Below are 19,853 nucleotides of genomic sequence, written 5' to 3'. Positions count from 1 at the left end.
CAAAGGGCACAGAAGATAGCGCTTTCAGTTTTTCTCATGTTTTTCTGTCAAATTCTTTGCTTTCTTTGCCAGGTTATCTTTCTTGACTTGACCAACGAACACTGAAGTTACTCAAGGCTCTGTCATGTCCTTGTCTCTTCTCACTCGATAACCTCCCCCCAACCCCAACCCCTGTGGTGATCTCACTCTCTCCCAAGGTAATTACTGTGTACAGGTAGATGACTTCCTGACCTATTTTCTGAGCTCCAGTCCTGATTATCTAATTGACTAGATGGCATTTCCACTTGTATGCTTTGCGGGCACCTCAGACTCACCATTGAAACCTGAGCTCACCATCTCTCCATCACCCGTCACGTCTGCTACCCCATGGTAACTGGCACAAACATCTAAGTTTTTTTTTTAATGTTTTATTTATTTCTGAGAGAGAGAGAGAGACAGCGTGAGCAGGGAAGGGTCAAAGAGAGAGGGAGACACAGAATCCGAAAGAGGCTCCAGGCTCTGAACCAGCTGTCAGCAGAGCCCAAAGTGGGCCTCGAATCCATGAACCATGAGATCATGACCTGAGCCAAAGTCGGATGCTTAACCGACTGAGCTACCCAGGCGCCCCCAAACATCCACACAGTTGTTCAGACTGGAAATCTAGAAGTCATCATGGATTCTTCTCCATTCCTTCTTTCCCCCACATCCAATCAGTCTCCATACCTCATCAGTTCTGCCTCTTACGTCTTTGTCAAACCATCTGTTTCTCTTCATCCTCACTATCATCATCTGTGTCCAAGGTGCCATCAACTTCAGCCTCTGCTACTTTGATTGTCTCCGAACTGGTCTACCTATGCGCTTGGCACATCTTCCTTGATCCATTCTCCTACACACCAGCCAGAACAGTGTTTCTGAAAAGTACTGGGTTTGAATCTGGGTTATGCCATTTATTGGCAGAGATGGTATGGCTGGGCATATCCCTCAACCTTTCTAATTCTTGACTTTCTTATCTATAAACTGGAAATAATAGTATGTCAAATGGTGACAGTAATTAAGAGAGATAATCAGACACAGTGACAGAATGGGACATTCTAATATACTGTGGATGGGCTAATACAAACTTAAAAAAGAAATAAGAATATGGAACTCTTAGTCCCATGTCATTGCATCTCATTTGAAATAACAAGAATGAGTTCGGTGTATATTTTAGAATTTTAACAGGGAAAAATTCTGAGAAAACAATTTAACATGTACTTTTAGCAGATGACGCAATACAAAAACATCAAATTCATTGTGATGATTAATTTTATGTGTCAACTTGGCTAGGCCATGGTGCCCAGTTTTTAGGTCAAACACTAGTTAGTCTAGATGTTGCTGTGAATGTATTTTTGTAGATGTGATTAACATTTACATTGGTGTTGGAGAAAAAGAGATTGCCCCCCAGTGATGTGAATGGGCCTTATCCAATCAGTAGAAGGCCTAAAGAGTAAAAAGCTAAGGTTTCCTGGAGAAGAAGAAATTCTTTTATTTTTTCTTTTCAAATTTTTATTTAAATTCTAGTTAATTAACGTACACTGCAATATTGGTTTCAGGAGTAGAATCCAGTGATTCATCACTTACATATAACACCAGTGCTCATCATAATTGCCCTCTTTAATGTGCATCACCCATCAAGGCTATCTCCCATCCACCTTCCTCCATCAGCCCTCAGTTTGCTCTCAAATATCTTTAAGAGTTTCTTTTGAGTGCTTGAGTGGCTCAAGAGGTTTAGTGTCCAACTCTTGATTTTGGCTCAGGTCATGATCTCATGGTTGTGATATTGAGCCCTTTGCCTGGCTCTGCGCTGAGCATGGAGCCTGTTTAAGATTCTCTCTTTCCCTCTCCCTCTGCCGTTCCCCCACTCACTCACATGGGTGCATGTGCGCTCTTTCTCTCAATAAAAAAAAAGTTGAAAAAGAGTCTTTTATGGTTTGTTTCCCTCTCTTTTCTTTCTACCCCCTCCATATGTTCATCTGTTTTGTTTCTAAATTCCACATGTAAGTGATGGAGAAGGAATTCTGCCTCAAGGCTATAACATAGAGATCCTGCCTGAGTTTTCAGCCAGCCTGCCTACCTTATGGATTTCGGACTTGTCAGCCCCCACAATAGCGCCAGCCAATCTCTTTCTTTCTATGTATGTATCCTATTCATTCTGTTTCTCTGAAGAACCCTGATTGACACACACACACAGAATCCTATGATGACCAAGTATATCAGCAGCTAATAAATGGCAACTCTAAGTGGCTTAAGATGAATATTTTAGAGTGTAGTAAAAAACAAAACAAAACCCTAACCAGCTTGATAACATAAGCTCTAAATAGATAAACACGAAAGGATATAGAACTTTAGAAAATAAGACTTGCCTTATGCCCCTGATATGAGACAAGCCATCATCGGGGAGTCTCAGGTTGTTTGAGGCCCACGCACCTGGTCACAGTGGACCATTGTCCCACACTTACCCACTTGGTCATCTATATGGAGACATTTGTTGAACATCTACTCCAGGCCCAGTGTTCTACATATCCAGTGCAAAGAGCAAAAACCAGGTCTTCTCAGAGCTGCTATTCCACTTGTGTCTAGGAAGAGCACTGGGTCCAGAAGAGCTCTGGTGGCCATATGTTCCGGCTTACCTGGAGAAAATGGTTGATGGATGCGTCGTGAACTCCCAGGGCTTGCTCTACCCCTGCTAATTCCTTCAGTATTGGTACACACTCCAGACTTTTTTCACCTCTACTGATCTCAATGTATTCTAAAGCCTCTTGGTAGTGGGGCAGGGCTTCTTTTGATTTCTTCTGACTTTGATACACCCTAAAAAATCATCAGAGAGATTATTTTTAAATAATTAAGTAGAAGACACACAGGTGGGAAAAATAGATGATCTGGTGGTTAGGATTTGGCTCTCGGACCCTTGTTGTCAGGTTCTTCCTAGCCAGCTAAGTTTTTGTTTCTTGCAGGAGGCTGTGGAGCATAGTGGTGAAGAGCATGCACTTCAGAATAACCAGGAAGTTTCAGATCCTGGCTCCACTACCTATTAGATGTGTAAACCTCCAGTTGCTGAACAACTTCCTCATCTCTAAGTTGAAAATAATAGTGTTGGGGTGCCTGGGTGGCTCAGTCGGTTAAGCGTCTGACTTCATCTCAGGTCATGATCTCATGGTTCGTGAGTTCAAGCCCTGCATCGGGCTCTGTGCTGACAGCCCAGAGCCTGGAGCCTGCTTCAGATTCTGTGTCTTCCTCTTTCTGTCCCTCCCCAGCATGTGCTCTGCTTCTCTCTGTCTCTCAAAAATAAATAAATATTTAAAAATTTTTTTAAAAAGAATAATAACAGTGCCTCCTTTACTGGGCTATAATGAAGATCAAATTAGTCAACACTCATAAAAATGCCTAGAATAGTCTTTAACATGCAGTTGGTGCTATGTAGGTGTTGGTTTAAAAAACACAAAATATTTTTAAAAATAATTTATCGTCAAGTAAGCTAACATAAGTGTATACAGTGTGCTCTTGGCTTCGGGAGTGGATTCCCATGATTCATCGTTTACAGACAACATCCAGTGCTCATTCCAACAAGTGTCCTTCTCAATGTCCATCACCCATTTTTCTCTCTCCTCTGGTCCCCCACCCCCATCAACACTCAGTTTGCTCTCTGTATTTAAGAGTCTCTTATGGTTTGACTCCCTCTCTGTTTGAAACTATTTTTTCCCCTTCCCTTCCTTCATGGTCTTCTGTTACGTTTCTCAAATTCCACATATGAGTGAAAACATTTGATATTTCTCTTTCTCTTATTTCACTTAGCATAATACCCTCCAGTTCCATCCACGTCATTGCAATGGCAAGATTTCATTCTTTCTCATTGCCAAGTAGTGTTCCATTGTATATATAAACCACATCTTCCTTATCCATTCATCGACTGATAGACATTTGGGCTCTTTCCACGATTTGGCTATAAAATCATAAAATATTTAACAAAACAATTATAGCAACCATAAAGGATGCCAAGATGCTGATAAATGATCTGTTGAGAAATTATAGAAATTTCCTAGTATTGGTGAGGGTATAAAGCACTCTCATTAACTGTTAGAAAGAATATAATTTGAGCATAAACTTCTCTATATCAAAATCATACATATATAAAGTACACACACATATTTCTGTTAATTGCACTTTTAGTAGTTTACTAAAAGAGATACTCTGGCAGGGAAAGAATATATGTATAAGAATGTTTACCTAAGCACTCTTTGTAATAGTGGAAAAGTATAAGCACTTAAAATATACCAATAGGAGATCATTCAAACAGATTACAGTAAGCATATCTATACTGTAGCGTGCCACATCGCCATTATGATCCATATTTACCAACATAGAAGTATAAAAGTATAAGTATAAAGGGCAGAATACAAAAAAAAATGCTTTGTATAACATCCTATGCAGGTGAAAATGTTATATCTAATCTATATGTACACATATGCATAAATAGATATCTAAATGGACACTAAAATGTTACCATTCAATAATTATCTTAAAGGAGTTGGTTGTAAGTGATTTTACTTTTGTTTATGCTTTCTAAATTTCCCAAAATTTCTTCTATAAAATTGTATTACTGGGGCACCTGAGTGGCTCAGTCGGTTCAGCATCTGACTTCGGCTCAGGTCATGATTTTGTGGTTCATTGGCTCGAGTCCTATGTTGGGCTCTGTGCTAATAGCTCAGAGTCTGGAGCTTGCTTCAGATTCTGTGTCTCCCTCTCCCTCTTTGCCCCTCCCCCACTCACGCTCTGTCTGTCTGTCTGTCTCTCTCTCTCAAGAATAAACATTTAAAAATTTTAATTGTATTACTTTAACATCAGAAAAATGTTAACTTAAATATTATAAGTAAAGGTGGTGGTGGGAAAAGACTCTTTAGCTTCTTTCATATAAAAAAATATATCTCTATATTTTGTTTAGCAAACACAATAGTAGACATTTAGAAACAACCTTCTCTAAAATATTTACTAAGAAATAGAAACTTTTTTCTTGCATCGAAAATTTTTATATGTAAAATTCATTATGAAAGGCACTAACCCTTTCTACATTACCCTTTACCTTAGCATCTTTACTACAAAAAAGCCTTACAATTCCCTGCTGCCCATGGGTAAACTGAGACATAATGTGAGTGAGTGACTAGGAAACCACACACACAAAAAATAGGTTTTGTTTTTAACTCAGTTACTGGACATTTTGCACAACTATTTTTGCTCTGTAATAAATGTCAAAGGGAATTGATTGATAGAAGATGGCTGCTCAGATCTATGCTCCCAATGGCAATAGTGAAATAACATGCTGACTAGCTTATGAACTTGGATACGTTCTATAAATGGGAAGAGGTTGAAAACATAGGAGAAGGTCAGGGATATGTTCTTGGACCAGGTCGGGTCCAGGTTCTAGCTTGAAGCAACTCCTAATCTTAGAAAGGAAAAGATTAATCGGTGACCTAGTAATACTGGGCTTGTCTTCTGACTCTTACTGAACTTTGGATGTAGTGAGCAATATTTAGCTTTGTAAGTATCATATTTTATTTTTGAAGAGAAAACTCACTAGCATCTTTGATGACAGAAAGAGGCTTTGAAACATATGGTTGCTAACAAATCACTCAGCCCAAAAATGAGATTCCTGGTAGACAAATGTTTCTAAACAACTGAAAACAAGAGGCAGCAAACTGTGGCCTGTGCACCAAATCTGCTCACTGTCTTTTCTTGTAAATAAAGTTTTATTGGCACACAGCCACATCCACTTGTTTACACATTGCCTATGGCTGCTTTTGCACTATAATGGTGGAGCTGAGTAGCTGCAGTGCAGTGGACACCTGCAAAGCCTGAAATATTTACTGTCTGGGACTTTTCAGAAGAAGTTTTCCAACCTCTGGTCTAGAATCTAGAGAAAGCTACAAACTTTCAAAATGACTTCAGATTTTTTTTCCATCTAATTTAGCCTTGAGATCTCCAACAATGCCACAGATATTTGAGCAAAGGAAAAAAAAACAATCACTTTTTTCCTTTCTCATGTTCATAGATGATGAAGTATGTACCAAGGAAATAAAGAATGGGTCCTTTGTTTCCAAGGCTGCTGTAAAGATCATGGAAGGGTAATAAAGCAGATACAAAGTATTGGTAATACAAGATGGTTTCATTTGAGCAAAAGCTTTAAAGGAAAGCAAAATTCAAAGCTTAATGATCAAGGTTACAAATGCAAAAAAAGAAAAAAGAAAAAGAAACACAGAAAAGAAATAATGGCAAGGCATAAGTTAATTCATCCAACAACAATTTTTCCTTTCCGAAGATGGAACAGTAAAGAAAAGTATTTGAGAGTCTGTAATGGTGGAGAACAGGGACAACTTGTTCTTCCTTTTTACCATTTATCTACTCTCTTAGCCAAAAGCACAGCGTATCACCCCAGGTTAACACCATGTCACTTTTTCAGATATCAGAAAATGATCTTTCAAATACCGGACTCTTGGAGAAAATTTTATAAAAAGAAGGACACAGGGGGGCACCTGGGCAGCTCAGTCCATTAAGCGTCTCACTTCAGCTCAGGTCATGATGTCACAGTTTGTGGGTTCGAGCCCCACATTGGTGCTTCGGATTCTGTGTCTCCCTCTCTCTCTGCCTCTCCCTCCCCCCCAACAAAATAAACAAACATTAAAAAAAAAAAAAAAAAAAAAAAAGGATGGGAGACAGGCCAGTCAGTTACAAGTACTGTGGCAGGAGTAAAAAACCCCAATCATAGTTTGAGCATCCTTACTGACCAAGCCGCACAACCTTGGGCAAGAACAAAACGTCTGTGAACCTTGGTTTCCTCATCTCAACACTGGTGTCCAATAGGGTTGTTTTGAGAACCCAAGAAGATGTCTAAAATGCTCTGCAAACTGAAGCACGGCACACAGATCGGTATTACACGCCTATACATCATCATACCTTTCACTCCTTCCCCTCCCAACCAGGAGTCTGTATGGAACTGAGTGCCACAGCCTCAGGTTGTTCTTCTGTTGAAACAGGCCTCAACTGTGGTCTCACACCCACCCACAGAAGATTTCGGAAAGTCCAAATAATAAGCATAATCAGTCAAACTCATGTGCCATTGTGGAAGGCATTTTCTTATCCAGCTAACCTTTAAAATTTTTTGAGAATATTTTATTATAAGAATAATATGTACCCATCATTAAAAACTAAAAACTATACAGTCACAACATCCAAAGATGAGTGCCATACACTTTGATACACACCCTTCCAGATGATTTTCCTCGCATATTTTTTTTAAAGAATCAGATTGTTTTAAAACCTGCTTCTTTCACTTAATTGTATATCAAAATGCGGTATGAATGTTATAACATCACTTTAAGGGTTGAGTGGTGTCATAGACCAGTGTCTTCATTGACTGCCAATCTTCAAAAATAGCATTATTTAGGAAGTTTAAAAAATGGTTTGTGGGAGGCACCTGGGTGGCTCAGTCGGTTAAGCCTCCAACTCTTGATATCGGCTCAGGTCACGACCTCACAGTTTGCGAGATCAAGCCCCACATCGGGCTCTGCACTGACAGCACAGAACCTGCTTGGGATTCTTTCTCTCCCAATCTCTCTACCCTTCCCCCATTCACGCTCTCGCTATCTCTCTCAAAATAAATAGATAAACATTTTAAAAAATGGCCTCTGGAAAACTGTTACAAATCATATTTCTGAGGAGGGACCCACATCCAGAATAAATAAACAACTTCTACAACAATAATAACAAGACAACCCGATTTAAAGATGAGCAAAGTTTCCAAATAGCCATTTTGCCAAAGAAGATATACAAATGGTCAATGAGCACATAAGGAGATGTTCATCATCATTAATCATCAAGGAAACGCATATTAAAACTACAGTGAGATACCACTTAACATGCACTAGGATAGTGGCTATAATAATAATAAAGAGAGTAACAAGTGCTAGAAAGGATGTAGAAAAACTGGAACCCTTACATACTGCTGGTGGAAATATAAAATGGTGCAGCTACTTTGGAAAATAGTGTCAGTTCCTCAAATGTTTCCACATAGAATTACAATATGATGCAGTATTTTCAGTCCTAGGTAAATATCCAGAAGGAATGAAAGTATGCTTCCACATAAAAACTTGTACACAGGGGCGCCTGGGTGGCTCAGTCGGTTGGGCGTCCGATGTCGGCTCAGGTCATGATCTCACTGTTCGTGGGTTCGAGCCCCACATCGGGTTCTGTGCAGGCAGCACAGAACTTGGAGCCTGTTTCGGATTCTGTGTCTCCCTCTCTCTCTGCCCCTTCCCAGCACATGCTCTGTCTCTCTCTGTTTCAAAAATAAATAAAAACTAAAAAAAAAAAAACTACCTTGTACACAATGTTCATAACAGTCAAAAGGCATAAACCAGCCAAATGTCCTCCAAGCAATGTCTTTTCTGAGCAATGAGTAAATAAATGTGGTATATGTGGTATACAAAATGGAATATTAATCATCAAGTGAAAAAGGGCAAACAACCTAACCTTATACCTAAAGGAGCTAGAGAAAGAACCACAAACAAAACCTAAAACCAGCAGAAGGAAGAAAATAAAGATTAGAGCAGAAATAAATGATATAGAAACTAAAAAAAGACAACAGAACTAATCAATGAAACTAAGAACTTATTCTTTGAAAGAAATCAATAAAATTGATAAACCTCTAGTCAGACTTATCAAGAAAAAAAGATAAAGGACTCAAATAAATAAAATCACAATTCAGAAAGGAGAAATAATAACCAATGCCACAGAAATACTAACAATTATAAGACAATATTATGAAAAACTATATGCCAACAAATTGGACAACTGGAAGAAGTGGATAAGTCCCCAGAAACATATAAACTACTAAAACTGAAACAGGAAGAAATAGAAAATTTGAACAGAACAATAACCTGTAAATAAGTTGAATCAGTAATCAAAGAACTCTCAACAAACAAAAGTCTTAGGACCAGATGGCTTCACAGGTGAATTCTACCCAACATTTATTCATTTTTAAAAGTTCATTTATTTGTTTTGAGAGAGAGAGCACACATGTACGAGTGGGGTAGAGGCAGAGAAAGGGAGAGAGACAGAATCCCAAGCAGGCTCTGTGCTGACAGCACAGAAATGGATGTGGGACTAGAACTCAGGAACCACGTGTGAGATCATGAGCTAAGCCGAAACCAAGAGTCAGACACTTAATTGGCTGAGCCACCTAGGCACCCCAGTCTACCAAACGTTTAAAGAAGAGTTAATACCTATTTTTCTCAAGCCATCCCCAAAAATAGAAAAGGAAGGAAAACTTCCAAATCTATTCTATGAGGTCAGTATTACCCCAATACCAAAACCAGATAAAGACACCACTAAAAAAGAGAACTACTGGCCAATATTCCTGATGAACATAGATGCAAAAATCCTCAACAAAATACTAGCAAATCAAATGCAATAATACATTTAAAAATCACTTACCATGACGAAGTGGGATTTATTCCTGGGCTGCAAGGATGGTTCAACATTTGCAAATCAATCAACATCGTACTTCATATCAATAAGAGAAAGGATAAGAACCATAGGAACATTTCAATAGATGCCAAAAATGCATTTGACAAAGTAGAACATCTACTCATAATAAAAACCCTCAACAAAATAGGTTTAGAGGAAGCATACCTTAACATAATAAAGGCCGTATATGAAAACTCCACAGCTAACATTATCTTTAAGGGAGAAAAACTGAGAGTTTCTCCCCTAAGGTCAGGAAAAAGACAAGGATGTCCACTATCACCACTTTTTTATTCATCACAGTACTGGAAGTCCTAGTCACAGTAATCAGACAACAAAAAGAAATAAAAGGGATCCAAGTCAGTAAGGAAGAAGTAAAACTTTCACTATCTGCAGATGACATGATACAGTATACAGAAAACCCAAAAGACTCCACCAAAAAAACAAAAACAAAAACAAAAAAACCCTGGGGCACCTGGGTGGCTCAGTCGGTTAAGCGTCCAACTTCGGCTCAGGTCATGATCTCAGTTCGTGGGTTCAAGTCCTGAGTCAGGCTCTGTGCTGGCAGCTCAGAGCCTGAAGCCTGCTTCAGATTCTCTGTCTCCCTGTCTCTCTGCCCTTCCCCCACTCATGCTCTGTTTCTCTCTGTCTCAATAATAAATAAACATTAAAAATTAAAAAAAAAAAACCTGTTAGGACTGACAAGTGAATTCAGTAAGGTCACAAGATACAAAATCAATGCCCAGAAATCTGCTGTATTTCTATACACCGGTAATGAAGCAGCAGAAAGAGATATTAAGAAAACAATCCCATTCACGACTGCACCAAAGAGAATAAGATACTAGGAATAAACCTCACCAAAGAGATGAAAGACTTGTACTCTGAAAACTATAAAATACTGATGAAAGAAATTGAAGACAACACAAAGAAATGGAAAGACATTCCATGTTCATGGATTGGTAGAATATTGCTAAAACGTTTATACTACCCAAAGCAATCTATACATTTAATCCAGTCTCTATCAAAATACCAACAGCATGTTTCACAGAACTAGAACAAACTATCCTAAAATTTGTATGAAACCACAAAAGGCCCCAAATAGCCAAAGCAAAAGCTTGAAAAAGCAAAGCAAAGCTGGAGGCATCACAATTCCAGACTTAAAAGTATATCACAAAGTTGTAGTAATCAAAACAGTATGGTACTGGCCCAAAAATAGACACCATAGATCTATGGAAGAGAATAAAAAACCTAGAAATAAACCCACAACTATATGGCCAATTACTCTTCAACAAAATGAGAAAGAATATCCAATGGAAAAAAAGATCATCCTTCAGCCAATGTTACTGGGAAACTGAACCATAACATGCAAAAAATGAAACTGGACCACTTTCTTACACCTTACACAAAAATAAATTCAAAATGGTTCAAAGATCTGTATGTGAGATCTGAAACCATAAAAATCCTAGAAGAAAACATAGGCAGTAATTTCTTTGATGTTAGTCAAAGCAACTTCTTTCTAGAGATGTTTCCTGAGGCAAAGGAAACAAAAGCAAAAATAAACTATTGGGACTGCATTAAAATAAAAACTTCATAGTGAAGAAAACAATCAACAAAGCTAAAAGGTAACCTACGGAATTGGAGAAGATATTTGCAAATAACATATCCACTAAAGGATTAGTATCCAAAATATATAAAGAGCTTATAAAACTCAACACCCCACCAGTTACAAAATGGGCAGAAGGTATAAAAAGATATTTCTCCAAAGAAGACACACAGATAGACAACAGACACACAAAAAGATGCTCACCATCCCTCACCATCAGGGAAATACAAATCAAAACCACATTTAGCTATCACTTCACACCTGTCAGAATGGCTAAAATCAATAACACAAGAAACAACAGGTGTTGGTGAGAATGTGGAGAAAAAGAAACCCTCGTGCACTGTTAGTGGGAACGCAAACTGGTGCAGCCACTCTGGGAAACAGTATGGAGCTTCCTCAAAAAGTTAAAAATAGAACTACCCTACCATCCAGCAATCACACTACTGGGTATTTACCCAGAGAATATGAAACACTAATTCAAAGAGATACATGAATCCCTATGTGTATAGTAGTATTAACTACAATAGCCAAATTATGGAAGCAGCCCAAGTGTCCATTGATTGATGAAAGTGATATATGTGTACAATGGAGTATTATTCAACTATAAAAAATAATGAAATCTGGCCATTTGCAATGACCTGGCTAGAGCTAGAGAGTATAGTGAAAATGTTAAGCAAACTAAGTCAGAGACAAATTTCATAATATGACTTCACACATATGTAGAATTTAAGAAACAAAACAAATGAGCACAGGAAAAAAGAGAGAGAAGGAGAGAAAAATCAGGAAACAGACTCTTGAGGTGCCTTGTTGGTTCAGTAGGTAGAGCATGTGATTCTTAGTTTCGAGGTTGTAAGTTCGAACCCCAAGGTGAGTGTAGAGATTATTTTAAAACATTTTTTTAATACTTAAAAAAAAGACTCTTAATTAGAGAGAACAAACCAGTGCTTACCAGAGGGGAGGTGATGGGGGATGGGCAAAATAGGTGATGGGGATTAAGGAATACACTTGTCACGATGAGCACCAGGTGACACTCATAGTGTTGAATCACTATATTCTATACCTGAAACTAATAAACACTTAAAAAAGGCAAAGGAGAAAAAAAGAAAAGAAAAAGTAAAAAGGCATGTCACAAAAGGCCACACACTGTAGACTCCATACATATGAAATATCCCAAACATGCAAATCCACAGAGAGAAAGGAGATTAGTGGTTTTCAGGGGCTGGGGTAACATGGTAAGAGAGACTGTTAATGGGATGAAAAAGTCAAAATGATGGTGGTGCTGGCTGCACAACTCCTGTTAACATATTGAAAACCAATGAATTGTGTATTTCAATTGGGTGAGTCATACGGTATGTTAATTACTGCTCAATAAATCTGTTATTTAAAAACGTTTTGTGTGGGGCACCTGGGTGGCTCAGTTGGTTAAGCGTTTGACACTTGGTTTCAGCTCAGGTCATATACTCACAGTTTCATGGGTTGAGCCCTGAGTCTGGCTCTGTGCTGGCAAAACAGAGTCTGTTTGGGATTCTCTCTCCCCTTTCTCTGCCCCTCCCCTGCTCACACCATCTGTCTTTCAAAATAAATACGTAAACTTCAAAAATATTTAAAAGTTTGTGAACACTTTGAAGCCAAACTAAGTAGAGGAGATGTAGTGGTACCCATAAAATTAGTAATTTTCGTTTAAACAAATAATTGTAATAAACGTTAAACAAAAATCAAAATACTTTTCTCTTAATATCGTCCTTGAGCCGGTCATTTTGAACCAGCACAAAGCAGGTCAGAAAAAGATGGGTGTTTTGGCTTTAAACTGGTCCCGCATCATCAGACGATCCTACCTATCTGTTTTTAGGGTTGAAGGATTAGGATTAGGAGAGCATAGAATATTGTGGGTCCCGCTGCATCCAACCCCTCAGCAGTGGGCATCCCCGAGGGGGGACCATAAATTGGCCCTGGGACACTGAGCTACTGGCCTCACTCTAATCCTTCAGAGCTGTAAGCATGGTTCCTGATGAGCTCCAATGCCTGGGTCTCCTGGGGGAATGCCTTAGTTTATGAAAAGTATAATCCTAATGAGAAAGCAGGAAAGTCATGGAGAAAAAAGCCATGTAAAACTATTAATGGAGTATTCTGGTAAACCAATCATACTGTAAGTTTATGTTTTAAAGTTTATTTATTTATTTATTTTGAGAGAAAGAGAATGAGCAGAAGAGGGGCAGAGAGAGAACGGGAGACAGTAGGCTTCGTGCTGACAGCAGAGAGCCCGATGTGGGGCTTGAACTCACAAACCACAAGACCACGACAGCCAAATTTGGATGGTTAACCGACTGGGCCACTCAGGTGCCTCATTCTAAGTTTAAATATGTTAATGTATTTTCTACTATGACCTCTGCAAGCATGCAGACATGGAAGAACCCAGAAATTGGTGATAAACCCAGAATCTTTTTCCTTTGGCTGACTGTTTTAAGCCAATAAGCTGTGGTGAAGGAAATTAGCTTGAGCGCTGGTGAGTTATAAAGCAGGATAAGTTCTAGACAGCTCCCAAAGTTACCCGGATGTGCAGAATTCAGAGTGTGTCAAAGGTGGGTGAGAATAGAAAGGCCAATCCCCTAGCCGAGTGCTGCCTCCCAGGCACTCTGGGGCATGGATTTGGGGTCCTGGTCCAACACTAAGGAGCTCAAACTGGCTCTGCACCCACAGACTCTTACTCGTTCCTTTCTCTGTGCCCAGGTTCTGATGGACATCTGCCCGAGGGGCCACTGGGAGTTAGGTCCAGTCCATGCTCTCCTGGACGAGCCGTGTGCTTAGACACAAAGCTACATTTGCCTGGAAGAAAGGGCACCTTCTCCAGTTCTCACAAAGGCTCTGTCCACTCACCCAACTGTGCACAAAGGTGGCACAGAGGTGACGGTGGCTTTGCTGGGACCTGAGTTTCCCAGAACTTGAGGAGTTCAGATGACCCTTGAGCATCATCTAAACCTTCCCATCTGGCTTCCCTGATGCCAGTCTCCTTTGTGTCATGTGTACCTTTCAACTCTGCATGTTTGCTTAGGCTCCTATCTAGAAGGTTCTTTCTTCCATCTCTGCCTGGCAAACTTCCATTCATCTTTCTAACTAATTCCTGTTTTAGTTTTAGCTTAGCAGTCTCCTCCTTTAGGAAGCCTTCCCTGGCAGAAGCCAGAACTAGAGAGGGACCAGAGAGACCCCTGGGACACACCGTTTAAGGTGGCACTCTCACGGGGTAGGCAAGCACAGGGTGGGCACCCAAGAGTGAGTGCCTCCTTGAATGGTGTGGCTTGGGTACCTGGCTTTCTCATCTTAACCCCTGCTGTTCCCTGACACCCCAGGCTGGGTTGGGTGCCTCAGTGAACACCTGATTGCCTTCCCGTGGAACTGTGAACCTTCCCTGCTCAGGAAACGTCTCTCGGGCTCTTTTATAACTGCCTGGCAACTCAGCACCGATCCCTTTAGCGCTGGGCTCTACGAAGGCAGGGTCGAGGGCTGCCGTGTTCATCCTGGCATCCCAGCACCTTAAACAGTGTCTGACAGAGTGGCTGCCAGCTGCCTGAGGGAAGGAGGGAGTATAAACTGCAGAGGGAGGCAGGGAGGGAGGAACAACCTACAAATACAAATCTGATGCTATCGTTCATACCTTAATTTTCATAGATTCCAGAATAAATGTTAGGGGAAAAAATCTTCAAAAAGAGAACATGTTTTCATATTGATTTGGTAGCCTGAATATTGTCGACTATGGATCTAATTAAGGGATGGGCAAGTTGCTGAAATTTTATGAAAGGTGGAATAAAAGAAACCTTGTAAGAACCTATAAGGGCCTGAACTGTTTCCCCCCACCCAGATTCATACATTCAAGTCCTCGCCTCCAGTACTTGAGAACGTGGCTTTACCTGGGACTAAGGTTGTTGCAGATATAATTAGTTAAATTAAGAAGATGTCATCCGAGAGGCGCCTGGGTGGCTCATTCAGTTAAGTGTCCAACTTTAGGTCATGATCTCACTGTTTGTGACTTGGAGCCTCGTGTCGGGCTCTCTGCTGCCAGCTGGGAGCCTGGAGCCTGCTTCTGATTCAGTGTCTCCCTCTCTCTCTCTCTGCCCCCCACCCCACTCACACTCTGTGTCTCTGTCTCTCTCTCAACATTAAAAATTAAAAAATTTTTGACCAGGAGGGAGGGGGCAAGATGGCGGAGAAGTAGGGAGCACCGTACATTTCACCTGCACCCATCTCTCAAACAGAGAAGGCCTGAAGTCATAGGACACTGAGCCACAGGAGTTTGGGAAGAGAAAGAGACAGAGTACACTGGGAAGGAAACCTCATAAGTGAGTGAGTGCAAACTGGGGAAGATAAAAGCAGGATGGGACCCAGAGATAAGGAGGGAGGGGAGGGAACCCAGCTTGCGTGCATCTGCGGTGAGTGATTAACCGGTGAGCGGTGGTGAGCTGCCATGAGTCCAGGGGAAAGGAAAGAAAAGCTGAGATTGCTCATAGAACCGTCCCTGGAGAAGAGGGGGAAAAAAAAACCCTCGGCTTGGAAAGAGAGTGGTTTTTTTTTTTTTTTTAATATTTTTATTTATTTCTAGGAGAGAGAGAGAGAGACAGCGTGAGCAGGGGAGGGTCAGAGAGAGAGGGAGATACAGACTCTGAAATAGTCTCGTCTCCAGGCTCTGAGCTGGCAGTCAGCACAGAGCCCGATGCGGGGCTCGAACCCACGAACCGCGAGATCATGACCTAAGCGAAAGTTGGACGCTTAACCGACTAAGCCACCCAGGCGCCCTGGAAAGAGAGTGTTTTTTTTAGCTCTGGCTGGGGTGCTGACTTTAAACTAGGTGCCCTGGTCCAGAACTGCCACGCGTCTGGCACCATCCATGGCAGCGGCGGCCGGGTGAAGCGGCAGCAACGCCTGCGCCGGAAGTCCCGGCGCCAGGTGAAGCTGCGGCGGCGTGCGCGACAGTGGCCTGCTAAAGCTGCGGTGGCAGCGCACATACGGTGGCAACACAGTGAAGCGGTGCCAGCGCCAGATGAAGCAGCGGCGGCGGAGCACTGCAGCGACGCAGACTCTGCGGACCTGAAGTTGCTACGTTCCCTGAACGCACTTGGGTTGTATCGCTGCTTGACCCTGGCGGATCTGAGGATGCGACACTTCCCCCACCCCCCACTCAACCCCCAAGAACAGGGAAGAAGCGACCAGTGGGACCGTTCAGGGCAGTATAACAAAGCCCGCGGACTGGCACCTGGAAACGAGGCAGGGTGTGGGGCATAGAACTCAGCCCACCTTGGCTACATCCTCAGCACAGGGAGATCAGACCGAAGAAGTGATTTGCAACGCTTGGTTGAGAAGGGACTGGGGCGCTGCCATTCTTCTCCCCACAACCACCAAGGCAGGGCCTCAGGGAAGCCAGCTGACACAGTGGAGACAAGACCTGCCTACACCAAACCACTCCCATCCCCTCCAGACAGCTGTTTTCTTCTTGTTGTTGCTGTTTTTACCTGAGCCTGAGTTTGCATGTTTATTGGTTTCGTCTGTGCGTTTGTGTACCTGTGTTCCCTCTGTGGTTGTCTGTTTTCTTTTTCCAGGACTGCCTCAAGAAACAAGCCAAAGTGTAGTTTGGTGGAGAGTCCCAAATACCACTACCAGTAGGGAAACAACATAACCAAACGCTCAACAAGAGAACCAAGAGACACCATCCAAAGAACATTGCCTGAACAGACAGGCCCTGAACAGTCAGAGAGCCCTCTCTAATACAGCAGAACTCACAGGGGCCGAGTGTACCACAAGCTTTTAAAATTAACAAGAGATAGAAAGTTAACCAAAATGATGAAACGGAAGATCTCTCCGCCAAAGAAATTCCAGGAAGAAATGATAGCTAGAGAACTGCTTCAAACAGATATAAGCAACATAACTGAACAAGAATTTAGAACAATAATCATAAAATTAATCACCGGGCTTGAAAAAAGCATGGAGGACATCAGGGAAACTATGGCTACAAACAATATGGAGCTTAAAAATAGTTATGGTGAATTAAAAAATGAGATACATAATAAACTGGAGGCGTCCAATGCACGGATTGAAGAGGCAGAATGGAGAATAAGTGATTTATAAGACACTATTTTAGAAAAAGATGAAACTGAGAAAAATAGAGATAAACTGATCCAGGAACATGAAAGAAGAGTTCGAGAGCTCAGTGATACAATCAAACAGAACAATATCCGTAACATAGGAATTCCAGAAGAGGAAGAGAAAGGGAAAGGTGCTGAAGGAGTCCTGGAACATATTATAGCAGAGAACTTCCCCAACAGCGGAAGGAAGTAGAAGTTGAAATTCAAGGGGCGCCTGGGTGGCTTAGTCGGTTAGGCGTCCGACTTTCGCTTAGGTCATGATCTCGCGGTTCGTGGCTTCGAGCCCCACGTCGGGCTCTGTGCTGACTGCCAGCTCAGAGCCTGGAGCCTGTTTCAGAGTCTGTGGCTCCCTCTCTCTCTGACCCTCCCCTGCTCACGCTGTCTCTCTCTGTCTCTCCTAGAAATAAATAAAACATTAAAAAAAATTTAAGTTGAAATGCAAGAGGCACAGAAAACTCCCCTCAGATGTAACTTGAATCGATCTTCTGCATGACATATCATAGTGAAACTGGCAAAATATAAGGAGAAAGAATTTTGAAAGCAGCTAGGGAGAAAAGGGCCCTAACACAAAGGGAAACCTATCAGAGTGGCAAAGACCTATCTAATGAAACTTGGCAGGCCAGAAAGAATGGTAGGAGACCTTCAAAGTGATGAATAGAAAAAATATGCAGCCAAGAATCCTCTAGCCAGCAAGCCTGTTATTCAGAATAGAAGGAGAGATAAAAGTCTTTCCAAATAAACAAAAATTGAAAGAATTTGTCATCACTAAGCCAGCCCTACAAGATACCCTGAGGAGGACTCTCTGAGGGAAATGTTACAAGGAACGCAAGATACCAGAGACACCACCGCAAGCATGAATCCCACAAAGGACACAATGACTCTAAACCCACATATTTCAATAATAACACTGAATGTAAATGGGCTGAATGCTCCAATCAAAAGACATAGGTTAGATTAAAAAACAAAATCCATCTATTTGATGTCTACAAGAAACGCATTTTAGACTGGAAGGTACCTTCAGATTGAAAGTAAGGGGATGGAGAAATATATATCATGCTACGGGAAGTCAAAAGAAAGCCGGAGTAGCTATATTTATATCAGACAAACTGGACTTTAAATTAAAGACAATAACAAGGGATGAAGAAGGGCATTATATAATAATTACAGGGTCTATCCATCAGGAAGACCTAACAATTATAAATGTCTACGCACTGAATATGGGAGCACCTAAATATTTAAAACAATTAATCACAAACAGAAACAATCTCATAGATAAGAATGTGTTAATAGCAGGGGACTTTAATACTCCACTTACAGCAATGGATAGATCAACCAGACAAAAAAATCACTGAAGAAACAATGGACTTCAATGACACATTGGACCAGATGGATCTGACAGATATATTTAGAACTCTACATCCCAAGGCCATGGAATTCACTTTGTTCTCAAGTGTGCATGGCACATTCTCCAAGATAGATCACATACTGGGACATAAAGCAGCCCTCAACAAATATAAAAGAATTGAGATCATACCATGCACACTTTCAGATCATAATGCTTTGAAACTCGAAATCAATCAAGGAAGAAGTCTGGAAAACCTCCAAAAGCATGGAGGTTAAAGAACACCCTACTAAAGAATGAATGGGCCAATCAGACAATTAGAGAAGAAATTTAAAAATATATGGAAACAAATGAAAATGAAAATACAACAATCCAAACTCTATGGGACGGGGCAAATGCAGTCCTAAGAGGAAAGTACATTGCAATCCAGGCCTATTTCAAGAAATTAGAAAAAGCGCAAGTGCAAAATCTAACATCTCACCTAAAGGAACTAGAGGCAGAGCAACAAGAGCACCCCAAACCCAGTAGAAGAAGAGAAATAGTAAAACTCAGAGCAAAAATAAACAACATACAGACCAAAGAAACAATTGAACAGATCAATGAAACCAAGAGTTAGTTTTTTGAAAAAGTAAACAAAATTGACAAACCTCTAGCCAGGCTTCTCAAAAAGAAAAGAGAGAGCACCCAAATAGACAAAATCATGAATGAAAATGGACTTATTACAACCAACCTCTCAGAAATACAAGCAACTATCAGGGAATACTATGAAAAATTATATGCCAACAAACTGGACAATTTAGAAGAAATGGGCAAATTCCTAAACACACACTCACCACCAAAATTCACACGGGAAGAGATAGAAAATCTGAACAGACCCATAGCTAGTGAAGAAACTGAAACAGTTATCAAAAATCTCCCAACAAATAAGAGCCCTGGGCCAGATGGCTTCCCTGGGGAATTCTACCAGACATTTAAAACAGAATTAATACCCATTCTTTTCAAGCTATTTCAAAAAATAGAAATCGAAGGAAAACTTCCGGACTCATTTTATGAAGCCAGCATCACTCTGATTCCCAAGCCAGACAGAGATGCAGCAAAAAAAGAGAACTACAGGCCAATATCCTTGATGAATACAGATGCAAAAATCCTCAACAAGATACTTGCAAATCGAATCCAACAGCACATAAAAAGAATTATCCACCAAGATCAAATGGGATTCATTCCTGGGTTACAGGGCTGGTTCAATATT

General features: G+C 40.9%; 1 protein-coding gene across 5 annotated transcripts in view; it reads right to left on the bottom strand.

The window, feature by feature from the left end:
- Positions 1-19,853, bottom strand: part of TTC23 (tetratricopeptide repeat domain 23) — a 101,428-nt gene that overhangs the window by 49,517 nt on the left and 32,058 nt on the right. For all 5 annotated transcript variants that reach the window (XM_039235035.1, XM_039235038.1, XM_039235037.1 and 2 more), the window contains exon 6: positions 2,649-2,826. In XM_039235035.1, the coding sequence (XP_039090966.1) occupies positions 2,649-2,826 (178 nt within the window). The remainder of the gene's footprint in view (positions 1-2,648; positions 2,827-19,853) is intronic.

This window comes from Hyaena hyaena, unplaced genomic scaffold (assembly GCF_003009895.1).
Source record: "Hyaena hyaena isolate Hyena2069 unplaced genomic scaffold, ASM300989v1 scaffold_95, whole genome shotgun sequence".
Lineage (NCBI taxonomy): Eukaryota > Metazoa > Chordata > Mammalia > Carnivora > Hyaenidae > Hyaena > Hyaena hyaena.
The sequence above is the reverse complement of the archived record's forward strand: the minus strand, read 5'-3'. Positions and strand labels throughout refer to the sequence as shown.